The sequence below is a fragment of the Megascapheus bottae genome, chromosome 20 (assembly GCF_031878675.1).
Source record: "Megascapheus bottae isolate mThoBot1 chromosome 20, mThoBot2.hap1, whole genome shotgun sequence".
Taxonomy (NCBI): Eukaryota; Metazoa; Chordata; class Mammalia; order Rodentia; family Geomyidae; genus Megascapheus; species Megascapheus bottae.
In genome coordinates this window covers 19,236,487-19,256,751 of record NC_143528.1, presented here as the reverse complement: position 1 = coordinate 19,256,751, position 20,265 = coordinate 19,236,487, and the positions used below count along the sequence as shown (strand labels likewise).

Here is a 20,265-nt window from a genome sequence, read left to right as displayed (position 1 = left end):
CCCCGACCCCAAAGGCCGGGTGAGTGTGGGGGAAGGGGGGGGGAGGAAACCAAACAGAAAACTCTTGGCTCACTCCTCCTCCGTTCCTTTATCCTTTTCTGCTCTGGCTGGAAGATATTTTGGAAAACATCTAGATGGGAGCCTCACTTGGCTCTCCTGTGCGCTTTAGCAGTCCTTGGTGGTGTCGCTGAGGTCCACGAGGTCAAATGAGAACACTGCTGTTGGCGATCAGGGGTCACCCCCGGCCCCCCCCCCCCCCCCCCCCGCGCTGCCACACCACACTCTTGAAATCTGTGCTCCAAAGGCTGAATTTCCATCCAACCGCCTCTCTGCTTTAATCTTCACAAGACTGCCACAACAGCCAACACCCCTTTTCTCTGGACAGGCCTGTCCCCTCATCCCTACCCGAGGAAGGAGGGGCGGAGGAGTCACAAAGAAAGCTGCGGAGTCCGGGGGGGGGGGTCGGGAGTTCGAATCTCTCCATCCCAAACCACCCTGCGTGCGTCCTTCTTTGGTCCCCGCGGCACGCTAAGGGCTCTCTCCCGGGTCCAGCCTCCCCGACCCGCGCGCACACGCCGGGCTCCGCTCTTTCGCTTTCCCCCCGCGGCCGGTGCGCGCGTGACGCAGGCGCCCGCAGCGTACAGTGCCCTCCAGCCCCGGGGCGCGCTCGGGACGCCCGGGGTGGCTGCGGCACCTCGGGGCGGAGGCTTCGCTGCGCCCACCCCCGGCCCGGGGAAGACAGACGGAGCGAGTCTGGGGCCTGCTTTTTCTCTACTTCGGGCCCCAGTCCCCACGACCCCTCCCTCTGCCTCCTCCGCCCTCTCCCACCCCAGGGAAGCACTTGAACTTGGGAGTTGGACCTCCCGGGAAGCAGCCCGGCCCCGCCCCGGCCCGCCCCGCCCCGGGAGGCCTTTTATCTGCACACCGCCCACTCCCCCCGCCAGTCCAACCCCGAGGACCCGGAGATTGCCTGCTGGGGAGATGACTGGGCTCTGGCTGGGGTTCCTGGGTTCGAAGCTGCTTCTCTGGGGAGCAGCCAGCGCCCTCTCCTTCGCTGGCATCACCATCCTCTTCCACCTCCTGCAGCTGGTGGCGAACTACGCGCAGAAATGGCAGCAGATGCGGCCTATACCAACCGTGGGCCGCGCCTACCCCTTGGTGGGACACGCTCTGTTGTTTAAACCCTGCGGGAAAGGTAACGGATCAGAGGGAGTGTGTGTGTGGGGGGGGGGGAGAGCAGCGCACCCCAAACCAAGAGCTCTGTGGCACCCTGACCCTTGACCAGGACCCAAACTCTCTCCCAGTGCCACATCCCAAGCCTGAACTCCCTAGTCTTAGCTTCTCCTATACCTGGAACTTGAGATGCTGAATGTCGCTGAATTCCTGAATGCAGATCTTGTCATCTGATTGCTCGGGGCTTTCATATCCTTCGGTGAACTCTTTGTTTTGGTCTCTCTGGGAATGCAGTAAACCCCTGGCTTGCTTTTGGTTTTGCTTTTCCCATTTGGAGCTGCTCAGAACTCTAAAGCTTGTCTTTAAAGCCATGAGAATAGAAGCGTCCCTGCCTTCAAACCCAGCGCCCCCCTCTGCTGTCTCCCACAGTGGAAAACAGACAAGGCGGCTCCCACCTCTGCCACGCAGACCTCAGGCGATTTGGCAGCGGACTTTCTGTGTACATAAAACATCGAGACATCCTCTATGTACAGGTGTCTCTTTTGACCCCTGCATGCAGGAGAGAGAAAATTCTCAACTTTTTCAGCTCTTTGAGCATCTATCTGCATATGCAACCTATTATCTTTGGGGTTTTGATACATTGTATCACCTCACTTGAGTTTTCTGCCGTGGTATTTGTTATATCTATGGTTAGAAAGCCTTATGTATATAATTTCCAATAATGGTGACATATATGTATATATTTTGCCTTTTGAATATAGTTTGATGATTATAGCTTCTACTCATAACTGTTAGATACATGCAACTCTTTGCCAATATACCTGAGTATTTATGATTGCAGTGATATGTATGTTATTAAAACCTGGTCACAGTAATCCAAATAATTTTTAATCACAGAATACTTTCTTAGGTTATTCAGAAATTTTTTTTGTCAGTTATGGGGCTTGAACTCAGGACACTGTCCTTGGACTTTTTTTTTCTCAAGGCTAGAACTCTACCACTTGAGCCACAGCACCACTTCCAGCTTTTTTTTTTTCTATGTATGTGGTATTGAGGAATCAAACCTGGGTCTTCGTGCATGCTAGGCAAGCACTCTACCACTAGGCCAAACTCCCGGCCCTCACTCAGGAATTTTTATATTATATTTTCCAGATATGTTTTCCAGATATGCTGTGTTTTTTTTGTATTTAAACCTACAGAATTACAGAATCAGAACAGTTTTTTGGGGGAGATTATAGTTAAAACCTGCAAGTTTCTTTTCCATCCACACCTCTATTCTTGGAAAGTCATGTCATATATTCCTTTGGAGAATTCCACAAATTAAAACATTTAGTTAATAAGGCAGATCTGTATTAAAATAAATTCTGAGTCCATTGGACTGTTTAGGTAATTTTCCTTGCTGTGACTTCCCATGTGATGAAAAAGGCTACAAAGTGCTCTTTCACAACTTGACTTTCTCTTTCAACAATGTGAACTAGGTTTTGACACCAAGAAACTTGCTGCTCAATTTCCATCTTTATGACTGAGCTACTTAAGTAGATATTTGAAATTCTCTAAGTTAACCATCCTCCCCCGCCCCCTCCACACACACACTTGTAAAAGTAACTCTAGCCAGGCACTGATGGCTTATGCTGTAGTTCTAGCTACTCAGGAGGCTGAGATCTGAGAATCATGATTCAAAGCTAGATCTGGCAGGAAAGTCTATGAGGCTCTTGCCTTCAATTAACCACCAAAAAGCTAGAAGTGTAGCTCTGGCTCAACTGGTAGAATGCTGGCCTTGATCTGCAAAGCTCAAGACAGTGCTCAAGCCTTAGATTTATGTCCTAGTTCTCTCACCAAATAGATAGATAGATAGATAGATAGATAGATAGATAGATAGATAGAGGAAGAAAGAAAAAGTAACTCTTCCAAGATGTTTTTTAAGAGTTAAATTAATTCACCCAAAGTTTCTAGATAATTGTGTAGAACTTCACAAGAACAAGTCCTGTGATGCCAATCAAGTATTCACTGAAGTTCTTAATGCCCACTGTTGAGTTCAACTAAATCAAAGGTAGCAGAAAATTTTAAGACGCATCTCTTCTCTAAGTAATGCTATTTCCAGCACAAAAGACCAAAGCTTTCCTTTGGTGGGTAATGTCTGTATTCTGACACTAGTAAGCAGACTTTGAGTAGTGTTCACATGACTTCCGGTTGATCTTCGAACTCACTCCCTGGTTTTCCAAACCTATGGATTAATGTTTGCCTTCCACAGCTGCTCCCAGATGTTGCCCTTGATAGCTTTCAACCACTTTCAGACTGCTCTTGGCTTTTTGTCAGAAAGACCAAGGCAGGCCACATATCAGTATGAAGCAAGACATTTTGACACCCTACCAAGATTTTATCCAGGTCCTTTCACAATAACTTTGGCAACTATTTTATCCAAGAGACTTTTTGAGTCAGTGATACCATGTTCTAGAGTTTGGATACAATGCTATGTTCCACTAACTTGGTGGTACAGGAATGTGTTTGCTTATTTGCCTTTTCTGGTACTGTGGACTGAGCTCAGAATCTCATGATTGCAGTTTCTCAGAAAGCTCTCTTAGCGTTCATCCATGCTCAAGCTATTTTTTGGTTACTTTATTTTTCTGGGGCTAACTTCAGGCTGTGATCCTACCAATTTTTGTCAGTTATGGACTTGAACTCTGGGACTGGGTGCTGTTCCTGACCTCTTCAGCTCAAGGCTAATGCTGTACCATTGAGCCACAGCACCACTTCCTAGTTATGTTTTTAAAAGTACAGATTCTGGCATATCAGAACCCAACAATAATCATTCCATTTTAGCTAATATCATTGTTTTACATTTATATCTCTGGTAGTACATATTTTGAAATAATTTAGAAGCACAGAAAGATAATGTAGGGAGTTAAAATCTATTTTCACTGGAGCTTGTTTCAATGGTGATAATTCTCATAGCTACTATATTAATAGAAATGAAATAATGAACAACTGCACATTATGATGAACTAAAGTCTTGTCTTGATTGAATTCAAAATGCAATACTTCTTTTCTAGACTTTTTCCAGCAGATTATTCAATATACAGAGGAATATCGCCATGAGCCACTGCTTAAACTCTGGATTGGCCCAGTGCCTCTGGTGGCTCTGTATGAGGCAGAAAATGTGGAGGTAGGTATTCGGTAAACAGCATAAGTGTTTTTCTCTGAATTTGAGAGCAGGCACAATTCAAACAAGTGTAATTTCATTTTGACTCAATCTAAAGAGAGTTCAATTGAACATTTTGAGTTGTGTTGTTGGCACTGAATGTGCTCCAGAAGTAGTTCAAATACTGGGGCATCTGTACCCCTTTGCAGTTTTCCTCAGGTCTCAATACATTTATCCTAAAGTTTTGAGCAACACTAAATGGATTGTTCCATATGGTTACTGTTTGTGATCTTTCATACATTGCTCTAAGATGCTAAAGTACCTAACTAATAAAATGTATTTCCCTCAAGGTACAGAGGGAATCATTTTTCTACCAGTGATAAATATATTATTTCATATTTACAGGATATATGCTATGAATCTGGGCTAATGGTTTCCTCAGTTTACAGAAAGTTTGGGTCTCTGCACTCATTCCTGTGTACTGAGGAAATTATCTTGTAATAGGAAAATAAAAAGGACATGGCCAGGTAGCAAAAGTGGAATCAATGTGTCCATATTTGGTCCTACATGTTCATTCCTTCTTCTTTATCTTGACTTAAGGAAATCCCAGCCTCCATCTGATTTTCAATGTTAACCATATTCTCCAATATGTCAAATACATGCCTTAACTTGTGTACGTGTGTGTGTGTGTGTGTGTGTGTGTGTGTGTGTGTGTGTGTGTGTGCGCATGCGCATGCTGTTAGTAAGGCTTGAATCCAGGGCCTGGGCACTGTTTCTTAGCTTTTTCAATCAAGGCTGTGTTCTACCACTCGAGCCACAGCTCTACTCTGGAGATAAACATTTCTGAACTTTTCTCACCAGGCTGAGATCTTCAGATCTCAGTTCCCTGAGTAGCTATAATTCTAGACATAAATCACCAGTGTCTGCCTTTCTTACCTTAGTTCTTATCCTGAACCTCCCACTTGTTTTCAAACCATCGCTACTCGAATGCCTCAAAGTCAATTAATCTAAGAACACACCCACAATTTCTATTTCTCTGGTCAAGGCCATCCTCCAGAGACAACTTTCTACCTTCTCTTGTTCCCTCCATCCTTGTTAAATGTCCTATACATGGCTCATAGTTCATCAAGAACCATGGGTCACCTTTTTATTTTACACCTTTCCATTTAGTTTCTGAGACTTGCTCAGAACTCTGGTGGAAGTTCTTTAAGGCACAGGAATGGAATTGAACTAGAGAAAATAAAGTCTGTGAAACATTACTTTAAGGTGTCATGTCCTAAACAGGTACTATACTTAAGTTTCTTTCATGTCTTTATTTCTCAAATATTTTTTTGTTTTCTCTTCCTAAGGTAATCTTAAACAGTTCAAAGCAAATTGACAAGTCCTTTATGTACAAATTTCTAGAGCCATGGCTTGGCCTGGGGCTTCTTACAAGGTAGGTCATTGTATATTATAAAGCTATTTCATAGAGTTACTTTTACAGTATATTGTTTCGGCAATTGGATGAAGATAATTTTTCTATAGTAAAACTGTTGTCAAGAAGGACTAAGAAGGGGCTGGGAATTTGGCCTAGTGGTTAAAGTGCTTGCCTAGCATGCATGAAGACCCGGGTTCGATTCCTCGGTACCACATACATAGAAAAAAGCCAGAAGTGGTGCTGAGGCTCAAGTGGTAGAGCTCTAGCCTTGAGAAAATCCAAGGACAGTGCTCAGGCCCTGAGCTCAAGCCCAGGACTGGCAACAAAAAAAAAAAAAAAAAAAAAAAAAGAAGGACTAAGAAGGCTGGAAAGAAAGGTCCTGCCGACACTGGGCCTTTAACACGTGGAAGTCTATGCTAGGTGGTAATCTCTAGCTCTGGTATTCAGTGATGAGTATCACCCACATTTCAAGAAGTACTAGGAAATCTTCATATTAAAGTGCAGTAATGCAGAGGAGTTAGGGCAGAAAAGGCTTGAAAAGCCAATGGCAGTCAGCTTCCAGGAAAGTACGTAGAGTGAGTGCAGTGAACGTCATCCTCCACCTGACCTGTCATGTAGAAATACAACTCCAGCCTATTTGCCCAGGCTCAGTGAGCCAAACACAGTAAATGTCTAATGGGCGCTGGAAAATTCCAACAGTGGAAATTACGTAAAGCCATGGACCATTGTAGGTATCCAAGAACTAAGTTCCCTATAGAAAAAGAAGAAAATAAATCTTATTTGTAAAAACTCAGAAATGAGAAAAAAAGATCCTAAAGACATCTATTGTATCAATGCTATTTTAACGCTTAGTCTTATAGAATGTCTTAAGAGAGTCACAGTTTGTAACTGTATGTGAATATTGTATCTGTCATGAAAGCAATTCATCAGATTCACGGGCTATTTATTTGGGATATTACTCCTTTTTAAAATTTGTAACCATTGTATTGCACTTTTAGTACAGGAAGCAAGTGGCGCTCCCGGAGAAAAATGTTGACACCCACTTTCCATTTTACAATCCTTGAAGATTTTTTTGATGTCATGAATGAACATGCAAATATATTGGTTAAAAAGCTTGAAAAGCATGTTGATCAGGAAGCATTTAACTGCTTTTTCTCCATCACTCTTTGTGCTTTAGACATAATATGTGGTAAGTCAGATTACTTTGTATCTCAAGCAATGGTGTAGAGATAAAATGGCTCAATTAGAAAATAACCTTTCATGAGGAAGGCAAATGAAAAGCTAGAAAGGACCCAGGATTTCTCATGGTCATATTACTGATAAATTAGCCATTCTAGAGGCAGCAGCCACTCCAAGGATAGTGAATAGATCACCTTTGCCAGCTTGTGGCAACTAAAGAGAGAAAGATCAGGAGCAGGAAGTAGGAGAAACAGAAGGTACAAAAAGAGCAGAGTCAGGGCTGGGAGTTTGGCCTAGTGGTAGAGTGCTTGCCTAGCATGCACGAAGACCCGGGTTCGATTCCTTAGTACCACATACATAGAAAAAAGCCGGAAGTGGTGCTGAGGCTCAAGTGGTAGAGCTCTAGCCTTGAGAAAGTCCAAGGACAGTGCTCAGGCCCTGAGCTCAAGCCCAGGACTGGCAAAAAAAACAAAAACAAAAACAAAAAGAGCAGAGCCAAGATTCTCATCCACCCCTTTCATCTTCTGATCTCTCACTTTTCTTTATTTTGTGGGATACACACTGAATTCTTGACTGTAGTCTCATCTTTTCCTTCTCTTCATTTGTCTACCCTCTTTCCCTTGAGTCCACTCCATCCTTTGCAAGTATCCATTTCTTGGTATTTATGTTGTTGAATGTGGACTTTGCCTTTCTAAGGAATTACATTATTTGAATTCTCCCTTAGGGAAAAAAAAAGAGCAGAGGAGAATAGTAATTGGAAAATGTGGGAGAATAGAAGAGTGTTCATGTCCTTTCAGTGGCTGCTATTGAAAAAATAAACCTGAGTAGATAATTCATATGTCTGTTTCTCCCCTGTGTCTTACAGAAACAGCTATGGGGAAGAATATTGGTGCTCAAACCAATGGTGATTCTGAGTACGTCCGTGCAGTTTACAGGTAAGTGGAGTCCCTTTAATTATTAAGTTAGGATGGAGTTAGGCTATTCAGATCTAGTTAATTGCTTGTGTCTGTGTTGTATATTTTTATTGTAAATAAAATATCTAATCCTAGCATTCAGGAGACTGAGGCAGGAGGATGGTGGGTTCAAGGCAAGCCAGTGCTACATGAGCCAGCCTGAGCTATTTAATAGGACCCCATGTCAAGCACAATACAATACAGCACAACACAAAATGAAGTTAAACCAAAGCAGAAAAATGAGATAATAAACTAAAAACTAGCCTCATGGCTTAACTGTGTCTTTTATTCATTTATTTTCAGTTTTAAAATTTTTATTTAAATAGTTGTTCACGCAGGTTAAAGTTTAGCATATCACTTGATAAATATATCTTGGCCAGTGCCACCCCTTAAACTGTTCTGTCCTAAGCACGTATTTTAGTAATAGAGGAGTAGTTACATAACTTATGACGCATTGAGATATGATTAAAATGATTATTTTCTTAGGTACTGAAATTACACTGCAATACTAAATAACAAAATAAATAAGTTTTGCAGTATGATAATCACTAACATGTAAACATTATTTAAAGAAAAAAGCTATACGAAGCCATACTAAAGAGTTAACTTTTCTTTCCTGTAGCACTTTGCTTCTTTTTTTGTTTTCCTTTCCTATATTTTTGGCAACATAACACTTTCTTATCAGAAGCAATCGATTTTTACTTTAATATTGCTTGCAGTTTAGCTATTAGGATGTAATATATTCTATCTCTAAACCCACTGCACATCTGATTTCAGTTTAGTAAATATTAATTGAACATGTGCAATCTGGTAAGCATTGTAGAAGGTACTAATTAATTTTACAGTATTGCTCAAAACAGAATGAATAGCCGAGTGCCAGTGGTTCACATCTGTAATCCTAGCTACTCAGCAGGCAGAGATCTGAGCAGTTCAAAGCCAGCCTTGGCAAGAAAGTCTGTGAGACTCGTATCTCCAGTTAACCAACAGAAAATTAGAAGTGATGCTATGGCTCAACATGGTAGACTGGTAGCCTTGAGCTGAAAAGCACAGGGACAGCTCCCACGCCCAGAGTTCAAACCCCAAGACCATAAAAACAAATAACACCAACCACAAAAAGCAGAATGAATGAATAGTGGAACTAGGCATCGAGTCAACCAAGGTAAACTTATGAATTGTAATACTGGCTTAGGACAAGAAGATACAGGTGAGACTAATGGGAGGACAGGGGTGTGCTGTATAGATAAAGAGGCCAAGGGGAACCTCTGGGAAGGATGGGTCCTAAAGGAGATGGAGTACAGGTCCTGCCCAGTCCCTGGAAATGAGAGTGATGTGCTCAGGGAAGCCATGCAACACATCATTATTTAACATGCATTTGGATTGTGAAAGAAGGCAAAGTTTGTCTGTGCACTTTTGATACAAAAACCTCAGGCAGGCTTGGAAAGTTGAAGACACTCTAGAGAAACACAGGCACAGATCACAGGCCATCTGTAGATAGCATCTCTCCTTCCCTGTCTTCCTTCCTTCCTTCCTTTCTTCCTTCCTTCCTTCCTTCCTTCCTTCCTTCCTTCCTTCCTTCCTTCCTTCCTTCCTTCCCTCCTTCCTTTACTTTTCTTTCTTTCTTTCTTTCTTTCTTTCTTTCTTTCTTTCTTTCTTTCTTTCTTTCTTTCTTGCTTTCTTTCTTTCTTTCTTTCTTTCTTCTTTCTCTCTCTGTCTCTCTCTCTGTCTCTCTCTCTCTCTCTGTCTCTCTCTCTGTCTCTGTCTCTCTCTCTCTGTCTCTGTCTCTGTCTCTCTCTCTCTCTCTCTCTCTCTCTCTCTCTCTCTCTCTCTGTCTCTCTCTCTCTCTTTCTTCCTTTCTCTTTCTTCCTTTTTTTTTTGCCAGTCCTAGGGCTTGAACTCGGGGCCTGGGCTCGAACTTGAGCCTCTCTATGCTCAAGGCTACCACTTGAGCTACATCACTACTTCCAGCTATTTTTGCTTATGTGACACCAACGAATTGAACCCAGGGTTTCATGTTTGCTAGGCATCCAATCTACCACTAAGCTACAGTCCTAGCCATAGATATCATTTTATAGTGGGTCTTCATACATGTAAAGAGGAATGAGTATAAATGGATACACAGATAGAAAGACACACACACACACACACACACACACACACACACACACACACACACACACACACACACGAGGATTCATTGGATATGCTGTAGCTTGGTCCTTAGCACTAATCATAGAGTCCTTAATAATTTTGAATATTGTTCATATCATTCTTAGTTCTTACTTTCATGTAAACCACATAAGATCAAGTAAGTACTCAAGAAATTTACTGATTTCTGATGTGACAAAGGGTGTATTTATCCTGTATTGATAGGATGAGTGATATGATACATCGGAGAATGAAGATGCCCTGGTTCTGGCTTGACCTTTGGTACCTGATGTTTAAAGAAGGATGGGAGCATAAAAGAGGACTTAAGATCTTACATACTTTTACAAACAATGTAAGTAATCACTGGTGTTTTCTTGTTGTGGTAAAGTTTACTTACCGTGAGATTCACCATGGTACCTGTTCTTGTATAAGTTAGTAACATTAAAAGGATTTACAATAATGTGCCACCATCACCAACATTCTTTTCCACACTTGTTTTGTAAGTAAGTATGTATGTATTGTTAACACAACAAGTGGAGGCCAACATGGGGAGTCACAAAAAAATAAAAGTGGAGCTGAACACCAGTGGGGAAAGTGGTTGGCGTGCTTACATTCAAATGCTATATTCAATTGGAATTGACCAAGTACATTCTGAACGCTAAACACTGTAGCAAATGACAGAAACAGAGTAGGGAAGGAGCCTACTCTTTAGGATTTGAGTCATTCGGAGATTGTTTGGAGTAGTCACAGACATTTAAAGTAATGTCTTTTAAAAGCTAAATACTACTACTTTATTTCAAACTGAAAAAAAATTACCAGGAGATAGGGATTTTGCTTTGAATATGGTATATCAGTCATTGTGTCAAATATATGCTTATGAGGCTTGGATTTATGACTTATGCCTGTGTTCCCAGCTACTCAAAGTGAAGTAGAGATCACAAGGAACATAGTTGGAAGCCAGCGAATACTTAGACCACCATCTCAGTAAATAAGCTGGGCATTAGTAGTTTATATATGTAATTCTTGCTATGTAGAAGGCATAAGTAGGAGGATTGGGCCTAAAGCCAGGACAAAAACGTGAGACAGAATCTGAAACAATAACTAAAGTAAAAGAGATGTGAAGGCATGCCTTAAGTAGTAAAGTAGCCAACCATCAAGCAAAGAGTTATGAGTTTAAATCCCCAGAACCCTTACCCCTTCCAGAAAAAGGAAAGAAAGAAAGAAAAAGATTAATTTTTTTGAAAAGCAAAATTTGCTTGAAAATATACAGAGGTACAAAGTTATTTAAAGTTCTAAGAAAATATTTTCTTTCTTTGCTATAAACTTTGGTTAAGATTAAAATTATTTTTAGATCAGATTAGAATTGTTCCCTTATGGTAAGAAAATCCCTGCCACCAACAGATTAAATGACAGAAAAAAAAGCAGTCTATGGTAAATGAGTGTGATATGGGCTTGAACTTGCCACCACCTAATCACTTGAAGAAAGAGCAAAGAGGTTGCATTTTGCACTTACATTCTACACCTTAATATCTTAGTATTCCTTAGTGAATTGCAGGCAGAATGGGGCAAGGTTACTGGAGAAGGACAGTGAATTGTTAATGTATTGGAATGTTAACTGGTAAATGGAAACGAGAACAATGCATAGATTTAAGAGGGAGGTGGTAAGGGCAGCCAGGATGAAGGTCTCCCTAGGATGCCAGTGGAGAGATGAGTGAAGAAGCCATGCAGGCCTCAGGACAGTACACTAGTGCATTCAGCTACTGTTTCTTTTCTAACACAACAGGTAATTAGAAGTTATCTAGAATGATTCTAGAAGTATAATAATTTCTTTATCTCTGCCACTTACACTTTTTCTCAGCACACTCAAATGTCTAGGGTACAATTTAGTAGTGTATGAGTGTATTCCTGTGATAGGAGGATTACAAATTTGGCATTTGAAAATGATGTCTTTCCTTAGAAAAAAATCATATTAAATGAAGTAAGCCAGACTCAAAGGAACATAGGCCCAGTAGTCTCCCTCATTTGTCATAATCAATAGAAACCTTGGGCTCTCCTAGCAGAGATTTACAATAGAACAAAATCTAGAGACATTAGGCCAAATAGTATGACACTAAATGTAAGGACCATATGAGTGACTGTTGTCCTTAATGTACTATGTTATCGCTCATCTCTTTTGCCATCCCCTGGTTATTTCATATTGTTACAATTTTTCACCTTGTTATCTGATATATTTTATATGGGCTTAATTGGTTATTTGAAATTGGATAGGGAAGGGGGGAAATCAAGTGGGGGGAGGGTGGGAGGGAAATGGGGACCATGGGGACCATGTCATGAGAAAGGGTATCAATGTTTGTGAAATAATGCACTTTCTATCTGGCGAATATAATGTAACCCTTCTATTAATCACAATAAAAATTTTTTTTAAAAAGAAAATGATGTCTTTCTCAGACATTAATTTTATATAGTGTTTATATGTATGCTGGCCCTGAGACTTGAACTCAGGAGCTTGGCATTGTCTCTCAGTTCATTTTACTCAAGGATTGCATTCTACCCCAGCTCCACTTCTGGATTTTTGGGGGATGGTTTATTGGAGACAGAAGTCTCACAGACTTTTCTGCCTAGACTGGATTTGAATCACAATCCTCAAATTACAGTCTTTTGTGTCGTTAGGATTATCGGTGTGATCCACCAGCACCCAGCTATTTTTATAGTTTGGTCGAATAAATCTCTAAATCTTAACAGAAATCTTTACTGGAATTTAAGAGAACCCGGGTTATGAGCCTGGAAAGGGTAGGAAAGATTTTGGAGACAACAAGTTGAAGAAAATGCACATGCCTTCATAGGAAAATGTAGCTTTCACCTAGTCCAAACAAACTCTCACATGACTGTCATTGAAATCACACAGGTCATTGCTGATCGGGCCAGGGAAATGAAAGCAACAGATGAATATAGCAATGGTGACGGTAACTCCATCCCCTCCAAAACGAAACGCAAGGCTTTTCTAGACTTACTCTTAAGTGTGACTGATGATGATGGAAACAAGCTAAGTCATGACGATATTCGAGAGGAAGTTGATACCTTCATGTTTGAGGTATTCTGTATTTTCAGGGTGCTTTCTGGCATCATGAACAGATTCAGCAACTCAGGGTGTAGCTTATTGAGATGTCTACATTGCTTGCTAAGCTTCACAATCAATTATCTCAGCATTGTGAAGCAAGAAAGACTTTATATTATCATAAGAAATGATAATACTTAAGCATTGATTAAATACTACATGAACTTTCTTCCTCAGAAGGTATTTTTCACAAGATGGTTGACTCAGCAGCAAGTTCTTTCTTTTATTTCTGTTAGACTGTCTGTCTAGTGGGAAAGTCATTTGACATATGTTTTTTTATCCTCAAAGATGAATAATAGCAATTCACATTTCCTGGAGTTTCTGCAAAGATTCATTTCTGGGACCTACTTAGTATTTGGCTAACACTCAACAAGAATTCAATGAGTTGTTTATTATCAACCTATTGGTGTGGAGAATAGTGCTAGGAACCACATTTAAGTTTTACATCAATAGTCAAATCTATATTGCCAGGGCAAGAAGGAGAGAACTATGCCGGTCATTTAGCCTCTTAAAAAAGGTTTAGATCACCAAGAGTCGTTGGTCTACCCACCTCATTAGCACAGATTAGCTATTTCCTGCAATGCATGGCACTGTAAAGCACTGAAAATGTCATCTTTGTGTGTGTGTGTGTGCCAGTGTTAGGGCTTGCACTCAAAGCCTGGGTTCTGTCTCCTAAGGCTAGTTCTTCTGTTTTTATTGTTTTGATGCTTAATTGGAGATAATAGTCTCATGGACTTTCCTTTCTGGGTTGGCTGGCTTTGAACCTTGATCCCCAGATCTCCTGAGTAGTTAAGTTTATAGGTTTGCAAAGGTCATCCCTAAGCAGGAGTTTCTGCTTAGGAATGGAGTGTGTTTGTTTGTTTCTCATTGAGGTGACATGCACCACAGGAATAGTTCATATTCTACAGTCACACTACAGTTGTCAAATGTAGAGAGAAATCAAAAGATGTATATAGCCACTCCTAATCACAATACATTTTCCCCTTACATTTGTAGGGCCATGATACCACTGCAGCTGCAATAAACTGGGCCTTATACCTTTTGGGTTCTTATCCAGAAGTCCAGAAAAAAGTGGATAATGAACTGGATGAAATTTTTGGTATGTTTAGACTCTTTGCTAGTTCTATTGCAGGTCCTAAGACCTTTCGAGCAAATGTTATTCTTGTTCATTTAAAGACCATCTAGGGCTGGGAGTTTAGCCTAGTGGTAGATAGAGTACTTGGCTAGCATGCATGAAGACCCGGGTTTGAGTCCTTGGTATCACATACAAGGAAAGCCAGAAGTGATGCTGTGGCTCAAATGGTAGAGCTCTAACCTTGAGAAAGCCCAAGGACAATGTTCAGGCCCTGAGTTCAAGCCCAGGACTGACAAAAATAAAAGACCATCTAGGAAGACCTATTCTACAGCCATAATCATAAACACAAAAGGCCCATGTAAGACCAATTTCCCCTCTGTAAGCCCTTTAGTAATCCCTTGCAGGCATTCAGCAGTCTCTTTGTAAGTGACTGTCTTGCTCTAGACCTTGGAGGCACAAATCAAAGTGATTGCCTCACCATCCAACCGGTTAATATGTAAAATAAGCACATGCATATAAAGTGTCCTGCCTGGGCTTTATCTTTGAGCAGGTTGAAAAAAATGATTTAATTTGTGAGGTCAGAGAAGCAGGTAAAACTATCTATAAAGGTAAAGAAAAGCTCTTTGGTATGCAGCTGCTTTTGACCACAAATTGAAGAGGTGTGTGAAGTTGACGACCGGTACATTTCTATTGCACAAGCAATCTGGAGGTAGAGACTTAGGCTGATGCCAGTAGAGATGTCCCCAAATCTCATATTTGCTCATCTCTTTCTCCCATCTCTACTATCTTGTCGCCTTGCTGCTTTTTCTAGGCATCAGGCTCATTCTCAGAGCATGAAGAAAGGGGAAGTAGGGTTATATTAGACTCCGGTAGAAATCCTAACAAAATGAAATGGTGAGGGTTAACACAACAGAAATTTACTTTCTTGATAAGTTTGGATACCAGAAGTCCAAATCGATATGTTGTCAAGACTGTGCTTCTTTAAAAAGAAAACCATTTCTTGCTTCTTAAATTTCTTGTGATTGCCATGGCTTATGGGTATATCATTGCTTAAACCTCTGTCTCAGTCTTCACATTATGGGGTGTGTGTGTGTGTGTGTGTGTGTGTGTGTGTGTGTGTGTGTGATGCATAACAAAGATACTTGTGATTGCAATCAGAGTCCTACTGGAATCATCCAAGAGAATTTTCAAATTTTACATATTTTCCCAAATGAGTCTTTCTCACATAAGATAATATTTACAGATCTAAAGGATTAGAAACTGTTATTTTTGGTTACCTTTCAGGGAGCTCCCATCACTTTTACCCAACCATCATTGTGGTATCTGATTCAATTTCATAGAGAAAAGAAGTAGCAGCCAGGTACTAATGGCATACACCAGCAATCTTAGCTACTTTGGAAGCTGAGACAGGGTGGATCTGTATTTCCAACCTACCCTAGGGAGAAGAGTTCACTAGAACCTTTCTTAACTTATAGTTGGGAGTGGTGGCACATGCTTACTTTCCATTCAAAATATTCTGGGAGGGTTAACTTGGGACTATCATAATTCCAGGTCACTAATTAGGGGGGAAATAAAAGCTCCATCTCCACAGAGGCTGCTGGACATAGCAGTGCATGCCTGTCACCATAAGAACAACAAGAAACATAAAATAGATGCGTTGTGCTACAGGAACATACCCTGACAGGAGGAAAATGACTCTATTTGAAAAATAAGCCAGTGAAAAGTAGAATTGGAAGCATGGCTCAGTGGGAGAAAACTGCTTACCAAACTTGAGATCCTGAATTAAATTCCATCACTGCCCTACCTAAACACATTTTTTATGTCCTCTGCAATTGCCACATCTTTCTAGTTTTGCCAGTACTCTTGCAAAATTAGTAACACCATTTTCTTACTACAATCACTGTAGTTTGTATTTTCCCTTATTGAGCAGTTCTAAAACTTTTGGCTACTGAGTTGCAAGTATTACTTACTTTCATTGGTTTTATAATAGAAATGAATGGCACAGAGCATAAAAACGAACATCTAAAGACACATATTTCCATGATGCTTAATACATTCACAGTGTTGTGAAGCTTTTATCTTTAATTTCAAGTGTTTTCAACACCCAAAAGCAGCCTTTTACCATTTCTCTCCTTTCCTCAACCCTTAGCCTCAAGTTTGCTTTCTTTCTAGAAAAGGTATTCTACAATACGTGTGTATTTGTGTCTGATTCTTCTACTTAGTATATTCTTTTTCTCATTATGCATAATATTTGACATTCTACTATAGTGGGTTTTGTGTGTGTGTGTGTGTGTGTGTGTGTGTGTGTGTGTGTGTGTGTGTGTGTTTGTTTTTGTCTACTCCTGGAGTTCAAACTCTGGGCTTGGGCTTTGTCACCGAGCTCAAGGCTAGCACTCTATCCTTTGAGCCACAGCACCACTTCCAGCTTTTTTTTTTTCTTTCTGTGATTAATTGGAGATAAGTCTCATAGACAGGCTTTAAACCTGATCCCCATATCTCAGTCTTCTGATAGCTAGGATCCCAGGTATGAGCCACTGGTGCCTGGCTATAGCTGTATTTTTAGTCATATACTCTTTTTGGACAGCCTTATTTACCTCAAGCTCAGATTCTCTCTCTCTCTCTCTCTCTCTCTCTCTCTCTCTCTCTCTCTCTCTCTCTCTCTCTCTCTCTCTCTCTCTCTCTCTCTCTCTCTCTCTCCACTCTCTCTCTGCACTCTCCAGCTTGGTATTTTACTGGTTAATTAGTTAGAGATTGAGTCTTGTCTTTTGTGCCTGGGCTGGCTTCAAATATTGATCCTCCAGGTCTCAGCCTCCGGAGTAGCTTGGATTAAGGACATGATGCTGCTCATAGCCAGCTCATTCTTTTCTGTTTACTCTGATTTTAAACCAGGGAAGTCTGATCGCCTTGCTACTTTAGAAGATTTGAAGAAGCTTAAATATCTCGAATGCGTCATTAAGGAGACTCTTCGCCTTTTTCCTTCTGTCCCTTTTTTTGCCCGGAGTCTTTCTGAAGACTGTGAAGTGGGTATGTGTTCTGTACAGTCGCGGGGAGAGTGAATTTCATGTCCCATGCCTGTGTTGGACCTCTTTTATAACCTGTCATCTCTTGTTGGCAGCGGGTTACAAGGTATGGAAAGGCACGGAAGCAGTCATCATTCCCTATGCTTTGCATAGAGATCCAAAGCACTTCCCAGACCCCGAGGAATTTCAGCCAGAACGGTTCTTTCCTGAGAATGTCCAAGGACGCCACCCATACTCGTACGTGCCCTTCTCTGCTGGACCACGGAACTGTATAGGTTTGTATCCACATGACTATGTTTCTACCAAGGCTTTCTGTGAGCTGTGGTTTTATATTTCTCATGTGCAAAAGTCTTAAACATTGGGGTCCATCCATTTGACATTATAGTTTTAAAATAGGACTGTCAAAAGTATAGTGTTTTGCTAGGGTTGACCTAATAAAGCACTGTAGACAGGACACAGTTTAAACCACAGAACTTTTCTTTTCCTGTGCTGTCAGATGTCCATAGGGTTATTATTTATTTACTTATTTTTGAGGTCTCTCGTTTGTTCATAAAGAGTCTTCACTTGGTCTTTCCTCTGTGTGTACCTGAGTTTAGTTAACTCTTTCCACTTGTATTAGGCCCCACCTCATTAAACCTTAATTTTACTTAAGTTTAACCATTTTATGTTTATGTCCTCTTTTAGGACTGTGTTTCTAAAGGTTGTCACAGCATGAAATTCTCTGGCATAGGTTTTCTACTTAGGAATTTTGGATGTGGACACATCGGCCTTAGGAGAACACCTAATCAGTTCTATAATATTATTAAAATATTGAGACTAAAGAAGCATGGAATTATTGTGATAGAAATTATATTGGCTAGCCAGGTGTGGTGGCTCATACATGTAATCCTAGCTACTCCGGAGGCTGAGATCTGAGGATCTCATTTCAAACCAGCCTCAGCAATACTCTTATCTCCAATTAATCACTAGAAAATGGGAAGTGGGGCTGTGGCTCAAAAGTTGGGTGGTAGCCTTGAGCTGAAGAGTTCAGGGACAACTTTCATGCCCAGAGTTCAAGCCTCATGACTCCCCCCCACACAAAAAGAAATTATATTGACTAGTCAGGCATAACTTTTTTTTCTGCTTATCTTTAAGAGTTGCATCATATAAAGTGAAAACAAAGAATGCTTACCAAGTGGCTACTTGAAATACCTAGGGAAATGAATGTACGTCACCATGCATTATAAGCACTTGTAGTTCTAGTATTTTATCTTTTCCATAAATGCTGACATTAGCCAACTGAGGCTAGATTTAGGTGTATGAATCTGAAGTGTACTTGGTGAAATGTATAGTAAATTAAAGAGTCATGGAAAGTAATTTATCATAATTATTCTCAAGCTTGAATGAGACTGGAATTCTTCTGAGGTATAGTCATCCTTTGGCATGCTCAGGGAATGGATTTTAGCATGATCTTTCATGGATACCAAGATGCTCAAATTCCTTGTACAAAATGTGGTAGTATTTATATATAACTTAATTTGTACTCTTGTGTGCTCTAGATTGGTCTCTAGGTTGCTTGCAACATCTAACAAAAGTACAAATGCTATGTAAATAGTTGATGTACCACATTGTTTAGGAGAAATGACAAAAAAAGCAGTCTGCACATGTTCAATAGAGATGCATCTTCTTTCCAACTATTTTTGATCCCTGATCAGATGAAACTGCAGTTAGAGAACTGATGTGAATGCAGGGTCCACTCTACTGATAAAAATAGAGAGTTTTGGCCCACCTCAGTTAATTAAGCACACTGAGTGAAAGCAGAAAAGGCTACTTAAAAATCTTCATTTTTAAAAACAACTAAAGTGGTTCTGAGTTTTTTAGGGCCTCTGTGAAATTATCACATTGCTTCTTCCTGCAAGAAGGGTTCTCCTTTCTCATATTTAGTTGTACCTGTAATTTAAGAAGTGGTTCTTATATTAATTTGAAGGTCAGAAGTTTGCTATCATGGAAGAAAAGACCATTCTTTCCTGTGTCCTGAGACGCTTTTGGGTGGAATCGAACCAGAAAAGAGAAGAACTTGGCCTGTCAGGAGATTTGATTCTTCGGCCAACTAATGGTATCTGGATCAAGCTGAAGAGGAGAAATACAGCTAAATCCTAAAACTATGTTCCCAGGCTGAGCCAAGAAAAAGTCATTCTGTAAGGGACAATTTATAGAACATGAATCTGGTATGCTGAATTTCCAGACCTCATTACCTTGTTATTCTGCTGTGCTTGGAACCTACTCTATCAAAGAGAAGCCTTTCTACTGTTATTATTGTTGTTGTTGTAGTTGTTATTTTACTCATGCTCTTGAAATACTGTGAGCCATTGAGGTTCAGTCAGCACCCAAATAAACATTTATCAGGTTTCTCAAAAGAGAAACTCACAGGGCAATCCCAGTTAATCTGGTTGACGCGAAGGATGTAGTTTAATTGAGGTTGCATGTCTGTCTGTCTGTCTATCTGTAGCTGGTCCAAGAGCTTGAACTGGCCTTATCACTGTCCCTGAACTTTGCTTTGCTTGAGACTTGTGCTCTACCACTTGAGCCTGAGCTCTGTTCTCAGCTTTTTGGTGGTAAATTGGAGCCAAACATCTCACAGACTTTCCTTCCCTAGGCTGGATTCAAACCACAGTCTTCAGACCTAAGCCGCCTGAGTTGCCAGGTGAGCCTAATTAAATAGTTTGACTTAAGGGGCTTAGGTTTAAAAAATGTTATCAGTGACAACAGTAATGATAATTATAATTATAGGACTTTTCAGATTTTACTACCCGGAGCAGATCATTCGCATGTTGACATTCCTTTTTAATATGCCCTTGTCCTCTTCTGTTTATTATTACCTGTATTGAACAGATTCCTTCTGACAATGTCCAGTCTCTCACAGTGCCTTACAAGTTTAATTCATAGCTTTTAGAGTTGGAATAGAACTTTTCTTGTTTTACTTCCTTATATTAGGAGAAGCAAAGTGTGATACACAAGAAAGAAAAATTCTACTTGAAGTCCTGCTAGTTAGCTGGGACAGGCCTAGAAA

General features: G+C 40.6%; 1 protein-coding gene across 1 annotated transcript; it reads left to right on the top strand.

Moving 5' to 3' along the window:
• Nucleotides 1-956: 956 nt before the first annotated feature.
• Nucleotides 957-19,508, top strand: Cyp4v2 (cytochrome P450 family 4 subfamily V member 2). The gene is made up of 11 exons (XM_090354061.1): nt 957-1,195; nt 4,224-4,336; nt 5,662-5,747; nt 6,728-6,918; nt 7,774-7,843; nt 10,232-10,358; nt 12,912-13,097; nt 14,118-14,220; nt 17,086-17,220; nt 17,312-17,491; nt 19,183-19,508. The coding sequence occupies exons 1-11, from the start codon at nt 982-984 to the stop codon at nt 19,353-19,355; spliced, it is 1,578 nt and encodes a 525-aa protein (XP_090210187.1). The 5' UTR covers nt 957-981; the 3' UTR covers nt 19,356-19,508.
• Nucleotides 19,509-20,265: the final 757 nt, after the last annotated feature.

Bases quoted from the DNA above. Each gene is read 5' to 3' on its own strand.
- Cyp4v2 (XM_090354061.1), top strand. From the start codon at position 982: ATGACTGGGCTCTGGCTGGGGTTCCTGGGTTCGAAGCTGCTTCTCTGG. The intron at 13,098-14,117 runs GTATTCTGTATT...TTACATTTGTAG, and splicing joins TTGATACCTTCATGTTTGAG to GGCCATGATACCACTGCAGC. The intron at 17,492-19,182 runs GTTTGTATCCAC...ATTAATTTGAAG, and splicing joins TGGACCACGGAACTGTATAG to GTCAGAAGTTTGCTATCATG.